At 48.7% G+C, this 16,751-nt stretch overlaps 1 protein-coding gene across 2 annotated transcripts in view; it reads right to left on the reverse strand.

The window, feature by feature from the left end:
- The window catches only part of KIAA1324 (KIAA1324 ortholog), an 89,091-nt gene that overhangs the window by 46,968 nt on the left and 25,372 nt on the right, over nucleotides 1–16,751 (reverse strand). For both annotated transcript variants that reach the window (XM_030561116.1, XM_030561115.1), the window contains exons 2-3: nucleotides 1,801–1,921; nucleotides 726–918 (exon numbers count right to left, since the gene is read on the reverse strand). In XM_030561116.1, coding sequence (XP_030416976.1) covers nucleotides 726–886 — 161 coding nt within the window. In that variant the 5' untranslated portion in view covers nucleotides 887–918; nucleotides 1,801–1,921. The remainder of the gene's footprint in view (nucleotides 1–725; nucleotides 919–1,800; nucleotides 1,922–16,751) is intronic.

Here is a 16,751-nt window from a genome sequence, read left to right on the forward strand (position 1 = left end):
TCATGCCATGATGCGCCAGGGATTATAGCCCTTATCGCATTAACACTTTAGTCTAATTGTGGCTGTTCTTATCCAGAGATGCCTAGTCCATTTTTTTGAATCCTACTGAGCACTTGGCCTCACTAATATCATATGACAGTCAGTTCCACAGGTTACTTATGCACTGGGCAAAAATTGAAGGAAGGGGGCAGTGCAGTGTTGAGCCTGCACAGCTCCAGGGGTGCAGCACACCTGGAGGGATGTTAAGAATGGGTGAATCCAGATTATTGGGAAAGACTTCCTGATGGCAGGAGACCACCTGGGGAAAGGATGGAAACTCTATAGCTTGGGACATTCAACAGCGGGTTTAGAGAAACCCTGGAAAAGTGTACAGCAGGGAAGGGTCTTTCCGGGCCGTGGGCTGGATGCTCTAGCAGATCTGTAGCTCCCGACATGCCTCCTCGTGCAACAGGAGAAGCAGCTGGAACCTTTGCGCAACTTCATTAGAAAAAGGACCAGGCTTCCGGGTTGGCAACTCACTGAACAGCACATCTGTGCTTCAGACACATGGGGGCAAACAGGGGGACCAGAGAGCCACGTGCTGCAGGGTGGGAGCAGCTCAGCTGGTGCAGCTCAGGTCTGCTGGGGGGCAACAGGAGTCCTTGCAGGGGGCCAAGGATGTTGGCTGCAGCCCGGGGCTCCATTCAAAGTGGCCGTGCCCTAAGGCGCAACAACAACCAACTCACGTGGTGCAGTTCTCCAGGGACTCTGAGACGCTGCTGTCGCTCTCCAGGTTGGTTGCAATGCTGGCGAAGCCGTGGGGCAGCTCGTCCCACTCGTCGAAGCGGATGCCAGTGCCCAGGGAATACCTGCCCTCGGCACACGGCTTGCACGACTGGTCCTTCATGTCGAGGAACTGCCCCGCTTTGCAGGAGAAAGCTGTAACACAGAACCCCAGAGAGCAAGCTCAGAGAGAGGTGGACATGGAACGGGGTTTAGCCAGTGATCCCCAGCATTTGTATTGCATCCGGAGTGCCAGGATCATAGACTCCCAGCGCGGGGCTATAGTGTGATCTGTTATCCCCATTTTAAGGGCTGTACGTCTGACTGAACTGATACGCAGCTCACTTTAAAAACAACCAGGAGTCCGGTGGCACCTTAAAGACCAGCATTTATTTAGGCAGAAGCTTTCAAGGGTAAAAACCCACTTCTCCAGATGCAACTTTAAAGCTCACTTCAAAGGGCTCCCCTGCTGCAGTCCTGTCTTTCTAGTCTCCCCCAGGAACGGAAGAGAAGCTGAGTCTTGGTTAACAAATGCCCACTGCTATCCGCAGACAGGTTCTGTTAATCCCTTTCAGGGAACTGTGCCATTCCGTAGCTTATGAAACATTGTCTTTCTCTGGAGCCTCTATTAAAATAATCACTGCATGGAAAAATGCTCAACAAACCCCAGACACAGGATCTGAGTCTGCTCTCGCTCATACTGGTGCTACCTCAGTTTAGCTACACTGACCTCGTTGGAGTTACTCCTGATTTACACTAGGGTCAGAGAGGAATGAGGCCTCAGGGGGTTACTCCTAATTTACATGAGGAGAATCAGGCCTGATATTTGCTGGCCTGTTGCTTGGGAAGCAAGTGGCAAACCCCACTCCCCCCTACCCCCCACATTTCACAGGGAGCAGGAGCAGGACTGTGCCCTTTAACAGCCTGGTGGGGACCTTTCGGAAGCCAGTGGCACAGATGAGATGTGACAAGTGCAGCCTCCCCCAGTCACCACCTGCGCAGGGAACACAGGTCAGCTGGGGCAGGCCAGTAGCTTACAGCATTCCGTGCCCTTGATGGGGTCTGGCAGGCCTGTGCAGAGTCCTGGAGTGTGCGGCACGGCCACCCTCCACCGCGAGCCGAGGCTGTCACAAGCTGTGTATTCGTAGTGGTATTCAGACTGGAAGAGAAAGCACAGAGGTGAGCTAGAGCGAGACCCACACAGCACCAGCCATGTGCACTGGGAGCGCCATGGGCCTGTCTCCTGCTGGACCCACCCCTGTGCCAGGCTGATTCCAGGCACACCGTGTAGCACAGGCGCGCTGCCCTGACATTACTGGAGTTACTCCCAGCTACACTGGTGTAGCTGAGATCAGAATTGGGCCAATTGATTCCGTGATGGTGAGACTCCGAATCTGGTCCAACACACGCATGAGCACAGCCTTTCACACCCCGCCCCCACGTGGCTGTAGCTGGGGACCACCTGCCAAGAGGAGCTTCATCGGTGTTTTCATTGCCATCATGCTGGCAGGGGTTTGTGAGCAGACCAGGGCCAGTTGGAGCTATTCCCAGTGTACACCAGGCCCTTGGGCCAGATTTCCCCAGGGGCCTGAAGATGCAGAGAGACACAGCACCTAGGAGAGTCGACTTTCCATAGAAGTTGGGGCCTAAGCTGCTCAGGTGCTTTTGCAAAACCACTAGGTACTACCTGCCTCTTTAGGTGTCAGGCTGGTGAGTGCCTGGGCACACGCGGGACCATGGGCCCCACTCTCCTCCAATTGCATCATGAGGCCTGTGGAGTTACCATGAGAGAAGAACTGAGCCCAACACCCCCCCTCTGCAACAATGCTGCCCGATAATGTTCATCTCCAGTGGTTACCACTTCTCTGAGCCGCTGAACAGAAGAGCCCACAGAATTTCGATCAGTCTTTCCATGTGAGAGCTAGTTGTTCCTGGCCCACATGGGCACCGGGTAAGTTTATCCATGTTTTTGGTCTATTCAGGGTCATAACAGCCAGGGCCAGGCCCCCTTCCTTGTCCTTGTCCTTCCATGACATCGGCATGTGTTAATCACACCATGTTGATTGTACCCAAGTCTGATCCACGATTATCTATGCCTGCTTTGTTCCTGCTGTGACCAGGCACGTGCCACCAGCAGATCACATGCTGAACAAGACCTGTGTTTTCAGGGGCTTAGTTGGGACAGAGAAGGTCTCACATTCACACTCCTCTAGTTCCTCTCAGCCGGGCAGAAATCGGGGAAGCTACAGGCCCAGGCTGTAGAGGAGTCACTGCAGTGACAGAGCACAGGACACTGCAGGGGAACAGTTGCAGCTGAAGGAGAAGCACAAGGGACCCAGTGTCCAGGGGACCCTGCGGTTGAGGTGCACAGATGCCTGCCCAGCTCTTCTGTGAACCACGCCCAAGGTCTCCCAGCAGGCCAGTGCAGAGCCGGGAATAAACCCCAGTTCTCCAGAGCCCTCATTTGGTGCCTTCCCTGCTCTCCCTGCTCAGGAAGGCATCAGTTTATACTCCCTTTTCCCTAGCCCTGGCTGCGTGGACTGCAAGACTGCTCTGGTCACACGGCCTTTCCTCCATGGCCAGGAGGGGCTCCCTGTTGGTAGACTGACTGTAGTAAGACAGGACTTGAGTAAGAAGGTTCTGAGCCTAACATGGTGTTGATGTAACTGCAGCTGTAAGTTACACAGCAGACGTAAGCAGAGGACATCAGGTGGAGCTGCCTCCACTCTCCTCCTGTTATTTTTCCTCTCTCTGCCCTCGGCACAGGGATGTGATGCTCCTTTAGTGCACACACTGGATGGCAAATTGGTTCAAGAGGTGCTCATTTACCACCCAATTTCTCTTCAGGCAGGTCTCCCTCCATCGCATCTGCGCCCCCTTGCTGCAATCAGTGCGCCACTGAAGTCAAGAGGTGAATTTGGCCCCTCTGACCACCATGCTCCCTACATGTAAGCACCTGAAGAGAGGGTACTCAAGCTGGCCGTTCTGTTTGGCCTTACAGGGGACACAAACGGATTTGAGGTTTGTTTGTTGTTTCTTTATGTTGTATAAAAAAGGGCTGCAGAAGTCTGCCCCCACTGCTTGTTTTTTTAACATACGCAATCCAGGGCTTGCCTACCCCAAAGTCTCTCTGGGCTACTGGAGAAGAGCAGGGGTCATGCTATTGCAAAACTGTGGAAGGGGAAACTGATTCACAGAGCTGGGAAGCAATTTATATCCAAATTCTTTAAAGCTTTATTTTCAAACTCATCTAAGCCTCACTTGCCTGACAGACCCTGGGAGAAAAGGGGTCCATGGGAACGATTCAGAACTCGGAGGCTGACCAGGCGTCTGGCAAAGCCAGGGAAGAGCAGAATCAACGTGCCTGATGTCTGTCAGGCCCCCAGTACCGCAGGGTCTGAGTGCCTAAGTCCTTACATCACCACAGCTGCTCTGCATGGCAGGGCCATGCTGTGAGCCCCAGTGCACAGATGGGAAGCTCAGGCCTGGCAGGTCCATCTACACTGCAGCTGGGAGGAAGCCTGGCTGCTCCGGTGCACAGAGACGAGCCAGCCCACTGGAGACAGCAGAAGGGAGGCTGCTGTGCTGGCAGAGATGCAGGCTGGCCCCCAAGCTTGGCTCCAGGGGCTCACTCCCCCTGCACTGTAGCCATACCCAGGGCCATGCCCAGTTACACTCCCAGCTAGGGGAGCTGGAGATCTGGGTTCAGGTCCCCAAAGTGCCAGGCTAACTTGGCCACCCCTCCTCTCCTTGCTTCTGACACCCCTCTTCCCCCTTCAGAGCATGCTGGGGCATGAGACAGGCCGTGTGCACACTGAACCACTCCACACCCCGGGGGCTTCGCCTGCAGGATCACACACAGACAGACACCAGCGTACATCCAGGGCCGCTCAGCTGTGTGATGTTATGAGTTTAACTCTTTCTGGCCCTGTCATCTTTCAATGAGATATTATATTAATTACCTCATAGACTGACCTGACCCATGGCCGAACTTTAGAGACTTGTTACGAAGATCCGTAGACGAATAGAGCTTTGCAATGCAAGTCTGCATTGTTAGAGGTAGAAGGGTAGGTATTTGCTCAGCTCTTGTGATATAAGCAAACAAGTCTTGTCTATTGCTATAGCATTGATTCAAAGATAAAAAAGGAATATTCAACATTTAGGAAGATACTTGAGTGAAATACTATTATTGTCTATATATTTCTTTGAAGGTTGTGGTAACCTGTATCTAAACTGTTTAATGGATAAATTAACCTGTGCTAATTGCCAGGATGTTTGGGAGAAGGATAGTTAAGCCTGTTTCTCAGGCCAAAAGGCTGCTGGAAATGTATAAGAACCCTGGGAAACGATCCTTCTTCATCTCAGATCTGCTTTGGGTTTCAAGAGAGGGAAATCTTAGGCTATAAGGATTGAGATCCCCAGTCACTGACAGGAGTCACCTTGAATATGGACATTGGACTATAACCTGTGGACTATTTCTAAAAGGACTTTTGGCAACTACAAGCTCACCTCTGCTATGTATCTGAACCTCAAGAATTGAATTCAAGTCTGTATGTATATTGATCTTTTAACCAACACTCTCTCTTCTCTAATAAATTTTCGTTTAGTTAACAAGAATTGGCTATAGCGTGTATTTTGGGTAAGATCTAAGTTATAATTGGACCTGGGTATATGTCTAATCTTTTGGGGTTGGAAGAACCTCTCTTTTATATGATGAGATAAGATTTTCAGTAATCATCATCATATCTGACGTGTGTGTCTGGATGGAGGCCTGAGGCTGGGCACGTTAAGGGAAGTGCAGTGTCTGAGTAACCAGTGAGGTACTACAGAAGCTGTTCTGTGCTGGCTTGGTAAATCTAAGTATTGGAATAACCGCCAGCTTCTGGGGCTTGTCTGCCCCATTTTGTTTGCAGTTCACCCTAATTGAGCGACCTCGGCTGGCTCCCACAGGCAGCACCCTCACAGGCTGCGACCAGCCCCATGTGTTATACACCCTCTTCCACACTGGGAAAACTCACCTCTAACCCCTACGGAGCAAACAGAGTAAGTCACCGCAGCCATGTGTCAGCACAGCATGTTGGGATTAGCTGGGTGGCTCATCATGCTCAAAGCAAAGCGCCCCACACCACATGAATGTGGCTTGGAGCGGCCCACCACATAAAGGTGCTCAAGACACAGCCTACCTCACTGCATGTGGGTTCTCTGCCATTGGCAGGGGCTGGCAGAAACAAGAGCCCCAGCAATTAGGATCCACTTACTGTCGGGTGATATCAGCTCAGCGGGCTCGCTGGAGCAAGCTGTCTCAATGACAGCGCTGGCAGAGAAAGCGCCCGCACCCTTCCACTGGAAGCACTGGTGTGAAACAAGGCAATGCTTTCTGAAGGACCGGTAGCAAAGCTGAAGTATGACAGGGCTGCACAGAGAGGGCCTGATCCTGATCTCACTCGCCCACGTGGGAATCAGGAGTAAATCCATTACACTCAACAGAATTACAGCTATTAAAAAATAAACCACTGTCGAGAGCGCAGGATCAGGTCCATTAATGTGACTGGCAAGTCTGTCTGGGTTAAGTCCGTGGGCTGGCTTAGTACTGTTACCTAACCTCCGGCAGCCAAGGCTCAGCGTGAGAAGGAAGTGGTGGGTCCCTTTCCAAGCCTCACCCCCAACCTTGGCGACAGGCAGGAGAGGCCTCGGATAAGGCCAGAATTTTCAAAGCACCCACAATCTGGGCTGGCCTTTCAGAAGAGCCCAGCGGGTGGGGTGCTGACTGACCCCTTTTGAAAAATCAGCCCTTATTTGGGTGCTACATTAGAGCTGAGCTTTACTGTACATCTATCCTCATTGGGGTGCTGAGCTTTTGGGAATCTGGCCCCATGCATCATATTGTGAAGGTGCATTGCAGAGGTGCCACCACCCCTTCCCCAGGCTTGGCACCGACAGGGAGAGCCTGAACCCAGAACCTCGCTAGATACGAACCTGCTAGCCTGCAAGTTCTGGCTGTGCTTGTTTCACCAACCCTCCCCGCAGGGGCTGTGCAGCAGAAGGCTCTTTACAGACCAAGCATCGGGTGCTTGGCTACCTGACTGCATGGAGAACTTCAACCTCAGACAGCTGCTGTCACGTCACAGCCAGACAATGCTGCTTGGGCTACACTGCCAACCTAACCTGCACGAGCCCCTTGCTGAGGGGGCATCCATGGCCAGAGTCATCCGACCGAAGCCACGCAACTGAGCTGTGCTGACCAGGAGCCAGAGAGATGGGCCAAGACTTCTCCAGATACCTCTACCAGAGAAGATGTGGGCTGAATACTGAGCTTTGTCAATGCAAGGGCAGGATGATGAGTACAGGGGTCTCCTATACACTGTGATCCTTGTAAGCTGGTGGCACCAGGAGCCCACTCAGGGACTAGGAGCCCATTGTTTCATACATAGACTCCAGGGCCAGAAAAGACCATTGTGCTCACCCAGTCTGACCTCCTGCATGACACAGGCCAGGAAACTTCCCTTAATCATTCCTAGAGCAGAGCTCTGAGAAAAACAGCCCATCCTGATTTACAAATGGTCAGTGATGGAGAATCCCCCATGATGTTCGGTAAATTGCTCCAGTGGTTAATTACACTCGCTGTTAAGAATTTACATCTTATTTCCTGTCTGAATTTGTCTAGCTTCAGCTTCTAGCCATTGGATCATGTTAGATCTTTCTCTGCTGGACTGAAGGGCCCATTATTAAATACGCAAGTACGTATACGTACAGACTGATCAAGTCACCCCTTAACCTTCTCCTCAGTAAGCTAAATAGACTAAAGGAGCTCAGTCTATCACTATAAGGCACATTTTCTAATCCTTGAGTCGTTTGCATGGTGCTTCTCTGAACTCTCTCCAGTTTATCCACATCCTTCTTGAACTATGGGCACCAGAACTGGACACCATATTCCAGCACCGATTGCACCAGGGCCAGATGTAAAGGTAAAAGAACCTCTCTGCTCTTACTTGAGATTCCCTGGTTTATGCATGCCAGGATGGCATTAGCTCTTTTGGCCAATACGTCGCATTGGGAGCTCATGTTCAGCGGATTATCCACCACAACCCCCAAATCTTTTTCAGACTTCCTGCTCCACAGGATAGAATCCCCAATCATGTATGTGTGGCCTGCATTCTTTGTTCTTAGATGGATACATTTAACCCTATTAAAAACACATATTGTTGGCTTGTGCCCAGATCACTCTGTATCAGTGACCTGTCCTCTACTATTTACCACTTTCCCCAGTTTTGTGTCATCTGCAAACTTAAGCAGTGAAGATTGTGTGTTTTCCTCCAGGTCATCGATCAAAATGTTGTGTAGCTTAGGGCTCTTGTGCTTGGCGCTGTACACTCACAGAACAAGAGTCGGATCCCTGCCCCAATCAGCACAAGACAAGACAAGAGACAACAGGCAGATACAGCCAGCCAACCCCTGGCGGAGCACACGGAAACAACAGGAATCACTTATACTGGTCCTAATGGTCTCTCTGCTGCCATGTGCTTCCCCCGCATCAGTTTGTTGTATCTGCCGGTCTCTCCTCTCGGACTTCAATTGTAAGCTCGATTGGGGCAGGGTCTCTCTCTTTTCTGTGGGTTTGGACAACAGGCCTCTCACACTACTGCTGCCCAAATAATCCAAACCTCTCGGGCCTGGGGGAGTTGCTGCTCCCAGTCAGGGCTGGACAGAGCCCTGCGTTTCTGAGCCTTATAAACTTTAATGTAAAAAAACCCAAGAACATTCAAGTAGCCTTCGGTTTCACACAGTTTAATTTAAACCATGGGCTCCAGTTTAGTTTGACAGCATTCCAAAGCCTGAGGGGGGTTGCATGAACTTAGCGAGCAGCCAGGCCAGCGCTCCCTGCCTTATGAAAGCGGCGTGTTTATCTTGGCGGGACCCAGGGGTTAGTGTGACAATGAACGTTGTTCATTAAACAGGTTCCTAGGTAAACCCGGACGCAGAGTTCTGCCTAAGGAAGCAGGAGCAATTAAGAGACATTCACACCAGATGTTTCATAAGCTGAACTGGTGCCCACAGTGTTTACTTATCTCATCACACACAACTAAAGCACACGGACACAAACCACAGCAGGCAGACTGGCTGCCTCAGAAGATTGCTAATGGCTCCTCAGGCTTTTGGCAGCTCGGCTGACTGCTTGGGAAAGAGCATCATGCCGGGGTAGAACAGGGGTCTGTCAGCATGTCAGACTCCTGGATTCTATCCCTGCCTATGACACAGACTCGGTGTGTGGCTGCACAAGTCCCTTCCCCTTTCTATGCCTCAGGTTTCCCACCTGTGAAATGGAGATAAAGACTCTCCCTTCTGTTCTCCGGAGGTCCTTGTACCGTCCGAGCACCTCCCACTAGCCCTGCCTCCTAATGCGCTGGGGCCTGTCCTTTGGCTAGTTGTGAGGCTCAGTCCTAGTTAGCAAGGTCCTTGGGTGAAAGGTGCTATAGGAGGGGTAGGGAGCACCAAGGCATCCCCCTTTCCTTGCTCATCTGAAACACAGCTGCCTACAGAGCCTCAGGCTCACCGCCTCACACGGCCTTGGATCAGCACACAGAGCTCAGATGTGAGAAGAGAGAAGACAAATTAACTGTTTTCCTAGATGCCAGAGTAAACCAGCTCTCATGTGCTGGGACAGGAGTGCAGGGCTTCCCTGACGATGCCTCTCCCCTCCTGCCTCACTTCAGAAGAGGTGCAGGAACCTTCTGACCAGCCTCACCTTATCTTTGATCCCGTTCAATACGGCTATATGGAAGAACATCTGTTACTGGGGCTTATGTTTCCCCACCACAAGCTACCTTGAAAGCCGATATCCAGAACAGGGAGGGAGGGAGGGAGGGAGGGATATTTACCTACGAGTTAAAGCAACACTTAAGACCAGTAAGACCTGCTGGAACATTTAATTTTCAGAAGTGGTAGGCAAGCAGCCAGAGGATTTAGCAACGTAAAGTACCAATCCTGCTGGGTTCAGTTTCCATGCTGACCTCACAATAGCTGAACGGAATTCAGTTCTTAAGAATGAGGATGTTGAAAACTTGCCCCTTAATGGTTTATGAACATCTGGGTGAATTGACCTAAGTCACTGATTTTAATCATGATTTAAATCAGCAAGCAGGAAACTTTTAATTTAAATAACTGATTTTAATCATGTTTTGCATTTGTACTTCAGTTATTTTCCTAAAGAATGGCTGATTCACACTGATTGGTCACCATTAAAATATCTATATTTGCAACTAAAAACATTTACACAAAATTTGGTGCATCTTTTTGCTAAACAGGAGGATAGACTATATCTATACACATTGATTTTAGCTTTATATAGTTTTATTCATTCAGATTCTTAATTTTTACATTTTTGTTATGAGAAAAACAGCCATACAAAGGTGCATCTAGTCCAGTATCCTGTCTTCCAACAATGGCCAATGCCAGGTGCCCCAGAGGTAATGAACAGGACAAGGTATTTATTGAACGATCCATCCCCTATCATCCATTCCCAGCTTCTGGCAAACAGAGGCTAGGGACACCATTCCTGCCCATCCTGGATAATAGCCATTGATAGACCTATCCTCCATGAATTTATCTAGTTCTTTTTTGAACCCTGTTATACTCTTGGCCTTCACATCATCCTCTGGCAAGGAGTTCCACAGGTTGACTGTGTGTTGTGTAGAAAAAGGAAGTATTTCTTGTTTGTTTTAAACCTGCTGCCTATTAATTTCATTTAGTGACCCCCTCGTTCTTATGTTATGAGAAGGAGTAAATAACACTTCCTCATTTACTTTCTCCATACCAGTCATGATGTTATAGACCTCTATCATATCCCCCATTAGTTGTAACTTTTCCAAGCTGAAAAGTCCCAGTTTTATTAATCTCTTCTCATACGGAAGTTATTCCAAACCCCTAATCATTTTTGTTGCCCTTTTCTGAACTTTTTCAAATTCCAATATATTTTTTGAGGTGGGGTGACCACATCTGCATCCAATATTCAAGGTGTGAGTGTACCATGGATTTATATAGAGGCAATATATTTTCCATCTTGTTATCTATCCCTTTCTTAATTATGCCCAACATTCTGTTTGCTTTTTTGACTGTCGCAGCACATTGAGTGGATGTTTTCAGAGAACTATCCACAATGACTCCAAGATCTCTCGAGTGGTAACAGCTAATTTAGACCCCATCATTTTGCATGTATAGTTGGATTACGTTTTCCAATGCGCATTACTTTGTATTTATCAACACTGAATTTCATCTGCCACTTTGTCACTCAGTTTTGCGAGATCCTTTTGTAGCTCTTCACAGTCTGCTTTGGACTTGACTATCATCAGTAGTTTTGTATCACCTGCAGATTTTGCCACCTCACTGATTACCCTTTTCCAGATCAGTTATGAGTATGTTGAATAGAACTGGGCCCAGTACAAACCCCTGGGGACACCATTATTTACCTCTCTCCATTTTGAAAACTGACCATTTATTCCTACTGTTTCCTATCTTTTAACCAGTTACCCATCCATGAGAGGACCCTCCCTCTTCTCTCATGACAGCTCAATTTGCTTAAGAGCCTTTGGTGAAGGACCTTGTCAAAGGCTTTCTGAAAAACTAAGTACACTATATCCACTGGATCCCCTTGGTCCACATGCTTGTTGACCCCCCTCAAATAATTCTAGTACATCGGTGAGGCATGATTTCCTTTTACAAGAACCATGTTGTCTCTTCCTCAAAAAATTATGTTAATCTGTGTATCTGACAATTCTGTTCTTTACTATAGTTTCAACCAGTTTGCCTGGTACTGAAGTGAGGCTTACCAGCCTGTAATTGCCAGGATCACCTCTGGAGCCCTTTTTAAAAATTGGCATCATGTTAGCTATCCTGTAGTCATCTGGTACAGAAGCTGATTTAAATGTTAGGTTACAAACCACAGTTATTAGTTCTGCAATTTCACATTTGAGTTACTTCAGAACTCATCATAAAATCATAGAAGATTAGGACTGGAAGACACCTCAGCATGTCATCTAGTCCAACCCCCTGATCAAAGTACGACCAACCCCAACTAAATCATTCCAGCCAGGGCTTTGTCAAGCTGAGCCTTTAAAACCTCTAAGGAAGGAGATTCCACCAACTCCATAGGTAACCCATTCTAGTGCTTCACCACCCTCCTAGTGAAATAGTTTTTCCTATTAGCCAACCTAGACCTCCCCCACTGCAACTTGAGACCATTGCTCCTTGTTCTGTCATCTGCCACCACTGAGAACAGTCTAGATCCATCCTATTTGTAACCTTCCCTCAGGTAGTTGAAGGCTGCTATCAAATCCCACCTCACTTTTCTCTTCTGCAGACTAAATAAGCCCAGTGCCCCCAGCCTCTCCTCGTAAGTCATGTGCCCCAGCCCCCTGATCATTTTTGCTGTCCTTTGCTGGACTCTCTCCAATTTGTCCACATCCCTTTTTTGGGGGGAGAACTGGATGCAACACTCCCAATGTGACCTCACCAATGCCAAATAGACAAGAATAATCACTTCCCTCCATCTGCTGGAAATGCTCCTACTAATGCAGCCCAATATGTATTCTTGGGTTAATACCATCTGGTCCTGGTGACTTACTACTGTTTAGTCTATCAATTTGTTCCAAAACCTCCTCTAATGACACTTCAATCTGGGACAGTTCCTCAGATTTGTCACTTAAAAAGAATGGTTCAGGTTAGGGAATCTCCCTTACATCCCCAACTATGAAAACAGATGCAACGAATTCATTTAGCTTCTCCACAATGGCCTTATCGTCCTTGAGTGCTCCTTTAGCACCTCGATCATCCAGTGGCTCCACTGGTTGTTTAGCAGGCTCCCTGCTTCAGATATACTTAAAGTTTTCTCTATTACTTTTTGAGTCTTTGGCTACCTGTTCTTCAAATTCTTTTTTGGCCTTCCTAGTTATATTTTTATATGTCATTTACCAGAGCTTATGCTCCTCTTTATTTTCCTCACTAGGATTTAATTTCCACATTTTAAAGGATAAATTTTTGCCTCTCACTGCTTCTTTTACTATGTTGTTTAGCCATAGTGGCACTTTTTTGGTTCTCTGTTTTTTAATTTGGGGAATACATTTAAGTTGAGTGTCTATTATGATGTCTTTATAAAGTTTCCTTGCAGCTTGCAGGGATTTCACTTTTGGAACTGTACCTTTTAATTTCTGTTTAATTAACCTCCTCATTTTTGTGCAGTTCCCCTTTCTGAAATTAAATGCTACAGTGGTGGGCTGCAGTGGTGTTTTCCCCAGGGATGTTAAATTATAATGCATTTCTTATTTATTAGATACTCTTTTTTACTTGTGACGTGTCAAGCTGCATTTGAATGGAAATTGGAATTTAATTAAAAAAAGCACAAAAAGAACATTATGTCCAATGGTCTATGACTAACAGACGACATTAATACACAAAACCAGCATTTTAAAACTGTAAGTTATATTTAACTACCTTAGGTACAGAAGCTTCCTTTTTTACTTGTGTTTTGCATTTGAAATGATTTATTAAACAAAGTATATTCTGTACTTAGTGAATTGAAGTGATTGTTTCTGGTCAACATGTCCTTCAAGATGTTTGAACCTGTAGCGCTCTTCCTCGTACACCTTGCTTTTATTCATAGACTGGAAATGAAAAACAAGCTTGCCAGCTTTTTCAACTCCCAATCACCTTCTCAATTTTCAAATGACCTAGTTATTGTACTGAACTGGTTGAATAAACTGAAATGAGAAAAATATTCTCTGCACCTGCAGAAGAGGCGACTGCTATCAAAAGCTGGTTTGGCGCTTCAATGAACTCTGGTTCCAGATATCTAGCCAGTGATTGCCACCAGTTAAATAGTCTGGCTTTAAAACTTTGGCAAACACCTGCTGCTTGAATATTATTTTAAATTCAATGTTAATGAATTACAGTAAATTTAAGGGTTAACAGTTATGAATAGTTTATTTTTAAAAGAAAATATGTATTTGATTTAAACTAAAAAAAATAAATCATTGATCTTTCTGTAGGTTGACAAGCATTCGCTTCAAAGATCCGTGGAGCAAGGCCCATCATTTTGTTGTGTGTTCGTACAGCACCACACACAATAGGGCTCTGGGCCAGGCCTGGGGCCCTTAGGTGCTACTACAATACAAATCTCATAAATAAATGAGAGAAGGAGATTTGTAAGCAAGGCCAGAGATGAGGAGATAACAGACCTAACGGCTATCGATTCAGTGTAAAGTCTAATTAAGGAGCAGGATGTTTTGTCTGATAAAAAGGACATATTTTTATTTTAAAAAAAGGTAAGATCATGGCCTTCCTTCTGTCCCAGCCAAGTGAAAGGGGATTCTGAGCATGTAAGGAGGGCTGCTAATGCCGTTTTCCCAGTTTTCTGCCCCTCTCTCTCTCTCTCAACTTGGACACCAGGCTGGTCAACTTTTGTTTCTACTCAGTTTCACTCGGGGCTTCCCCTGAACCAGCACCAGGTTGGATTCATATCATCATCTATTTAGGTTTCTAGCAGAAAGGGAAGAGCATCTCTCCAAGGCTCTCCTCTCCAGCACCCTGAACCTCATTTCAGAGATACCACAGGGAAATGCACGGAGTAAAAACACAACAGTGCTTCCACTGCTGTAGGTAGCTGGATGTTTGTTCCCATCCACCCATCACCCAAATCACAGGTGGCGGCTTCTTCCAGACCCCAGGGGTACACAACCCCCTGCTCTGCCCCAGGACCCAACACCCCCCCCAGTCCCACCCCACCTCTTCCCACCCAGTTCTGCCCCCTTCCCTGAGCGCACCCCATCCCTGCTCCTGTCCCTCTACCCCAACCACCTCCTGCATGCTGCAGAAAAGACGGTTACTCACCTTTGTAATTGTTGTTCTTCGAGATGTGTTGCTCATATCCATTCCAGTTAGGTGCGCGCGCGCTGCGTGCACGTTCTTCGGAGAAGCTTTTACCCTAGCAACACTCGGCAGGTCGGCTGGGTGCCCCCTGGAGTGGCGCCACTATGGCACCGGATATATACCCCAGCCGACCCGGCCACCCTTCAGTTCCTTCTTGCCAGCTACTCCAACAGTGGGGAAGGAGGGTGGGTTTGGAATGGATATGAGCAACACATCTCGAAGAACAACAGTTACAAAGGTGAGTAACCGTCTTTTCTTCTTCGAGTGATTGCTCATATCCTTTCCAGTTAGGTGATTCCCAAGCCTTACCTAGGCGGAGGGGTCGGAGTGAGATGTGGCAGCATGCAGAACCGCTGCGCCAAAGGCTGCATCATCTCTAGATTGCTGGACCAGCACATAGTGCGAGGTGAAGGTGTGGACCGATGACCAGGTCGCTGCACAGCATATCTCCTGGATAGGCATGCGCGCCAGGAAGGCGGCTGATGACGCTTGAGTTCTGGTAGAGTGCGCTGTGAGGTGGCTCGAAGGGACATGAGCTAGGTCATAGCATGTGCGGATGCATGCAGTCACCCAGGAGGAGATTCTCTGGGAGGAGACTGGCAGACCTTTCATCTGTTCTGCGATCGCCACGAACAGCTGGGGAGACTTCCCGAACGGCTTCGTCCGCTCAATATAGAAAGCGAGCGCTCTGTGCACATCTAAGGAGTGTAGCTGCTGCTCCCGCCGAGAAGAGTGGGGCTTTGGAAAGACGACCGGGAGGAAGATGTCCTGGTTAGTATGGAAGGCAGACACAACCTTAGGGAGGAACGCCGGATGGAGTCGCATTTGTACCTTGTCCTTATGAAAGACAGTGTACGGTGGGTCCACAGTGAGCGCTCTCAGCTCGGAGACCCGCCTGGCCGATGTAATGGCCACCAGGAAGACTGTTTTCCACGATAGGTACAGGAGCGAGCAAGTCGCTAGTGGCTCAAAGGGTGGGTGCATTAGTCTGTTTAGGACCAAATTGAGATCCCAGGTAGGGGCAGGGCGACGTACAGGGGGATAGAGGCACTCTAGGCCCTTAATGAACCTAGAAACCAAGAGGTGGGAGAACACAGAGTGACCACCCTCGCCAGGCTGGAAAGTGGATATAGCCGCTAAGTGCACCTTCAGAGGGCATGTCGCCAGGCCCTGCTGCTTAAGGTACCAGAAGTAGTCTAGGACCATGGGAATCGAGGCCTCAGAGGGAGTAATGCCCTGTGTTGCGCACCAGCAAGAGAAGCGTTTCCACTTTGCCAAATACATGGAGCTGGTGGAAGGCTTCCTGCTACTGAGGAGAATATGCTGAACCGGAGCGGAACAGCATAACTCCGCTGTGTTTAGCCATGCAAGAGCCACGCCGTGAGGTGGAGGGCTTGCAGGTCTGGGTGGCGAAGCCTGCCGTGGTCTTGCGTGATCAGGTCTGGAAGGAGAGGGAGGGGAACTGGGGTGGCCATGGACAGATCTAGCAGGGTGGTGTACCAGTGCTGTCTGGGCCACACAGGCACAATCAGGATCAGATGCGCTTTGTCCCTGCGGAGCTTTAACAGGACCTTGTGCACCAGAGGAAACGGAGGGAAGGCATACAGCAGGTGGTGCCTCCACGACAGGAGGAGTGCGTCTGTGATCGACCTCGGAGAGAGACCCTGAAAGGAGCAGAACTCCTGGCACTTCCTGTTCGAGTGGGAGGCGAACAGGTCTATGAGGGGAAATCCCCACCTCCGGAAGATAGAATGGATGACGTCCGGTCTTATTGACCATTCGTAACATAGGAAGGACCGGCTGAGCTGATCCGCCAGAGCGTTCCGGACCCCCGGGAGAAAGGACGCCACTAGGTCTACCGAGTGGGCTATACAGAAGTCCCAGAGTCGAATGGCCTCTTGACACAGGGGAGACGAGCAGGTCCCCCCGTTTGTTGATATAGTACATGGCCGTTGTGTTGTCCATGAATACCGAAACACAGTGGCCGTGAACATGTTGCTGGAATGCCTGGCAAGCGAGGCGGACTGCTCTCAACTCCCGGACGTTTATGTGGAAAGTCAGCTCCTGGGATG

This window comes from Gopherus evgoodei, chromosome 4 (assembly GCF_007399415.2).
Source record: "Gopherus evgoodei ecotype Sinaloan lineage chromosome 4, rGopEvg1_v1.p, whole genome shotgun sequence".
Taxonomy (NCBI): domain Eukaryota; kingdom Metazoa; phylum Chordata; order Testudines; family Testudinidae; genus Gopherus; species Gopherus evgoodei.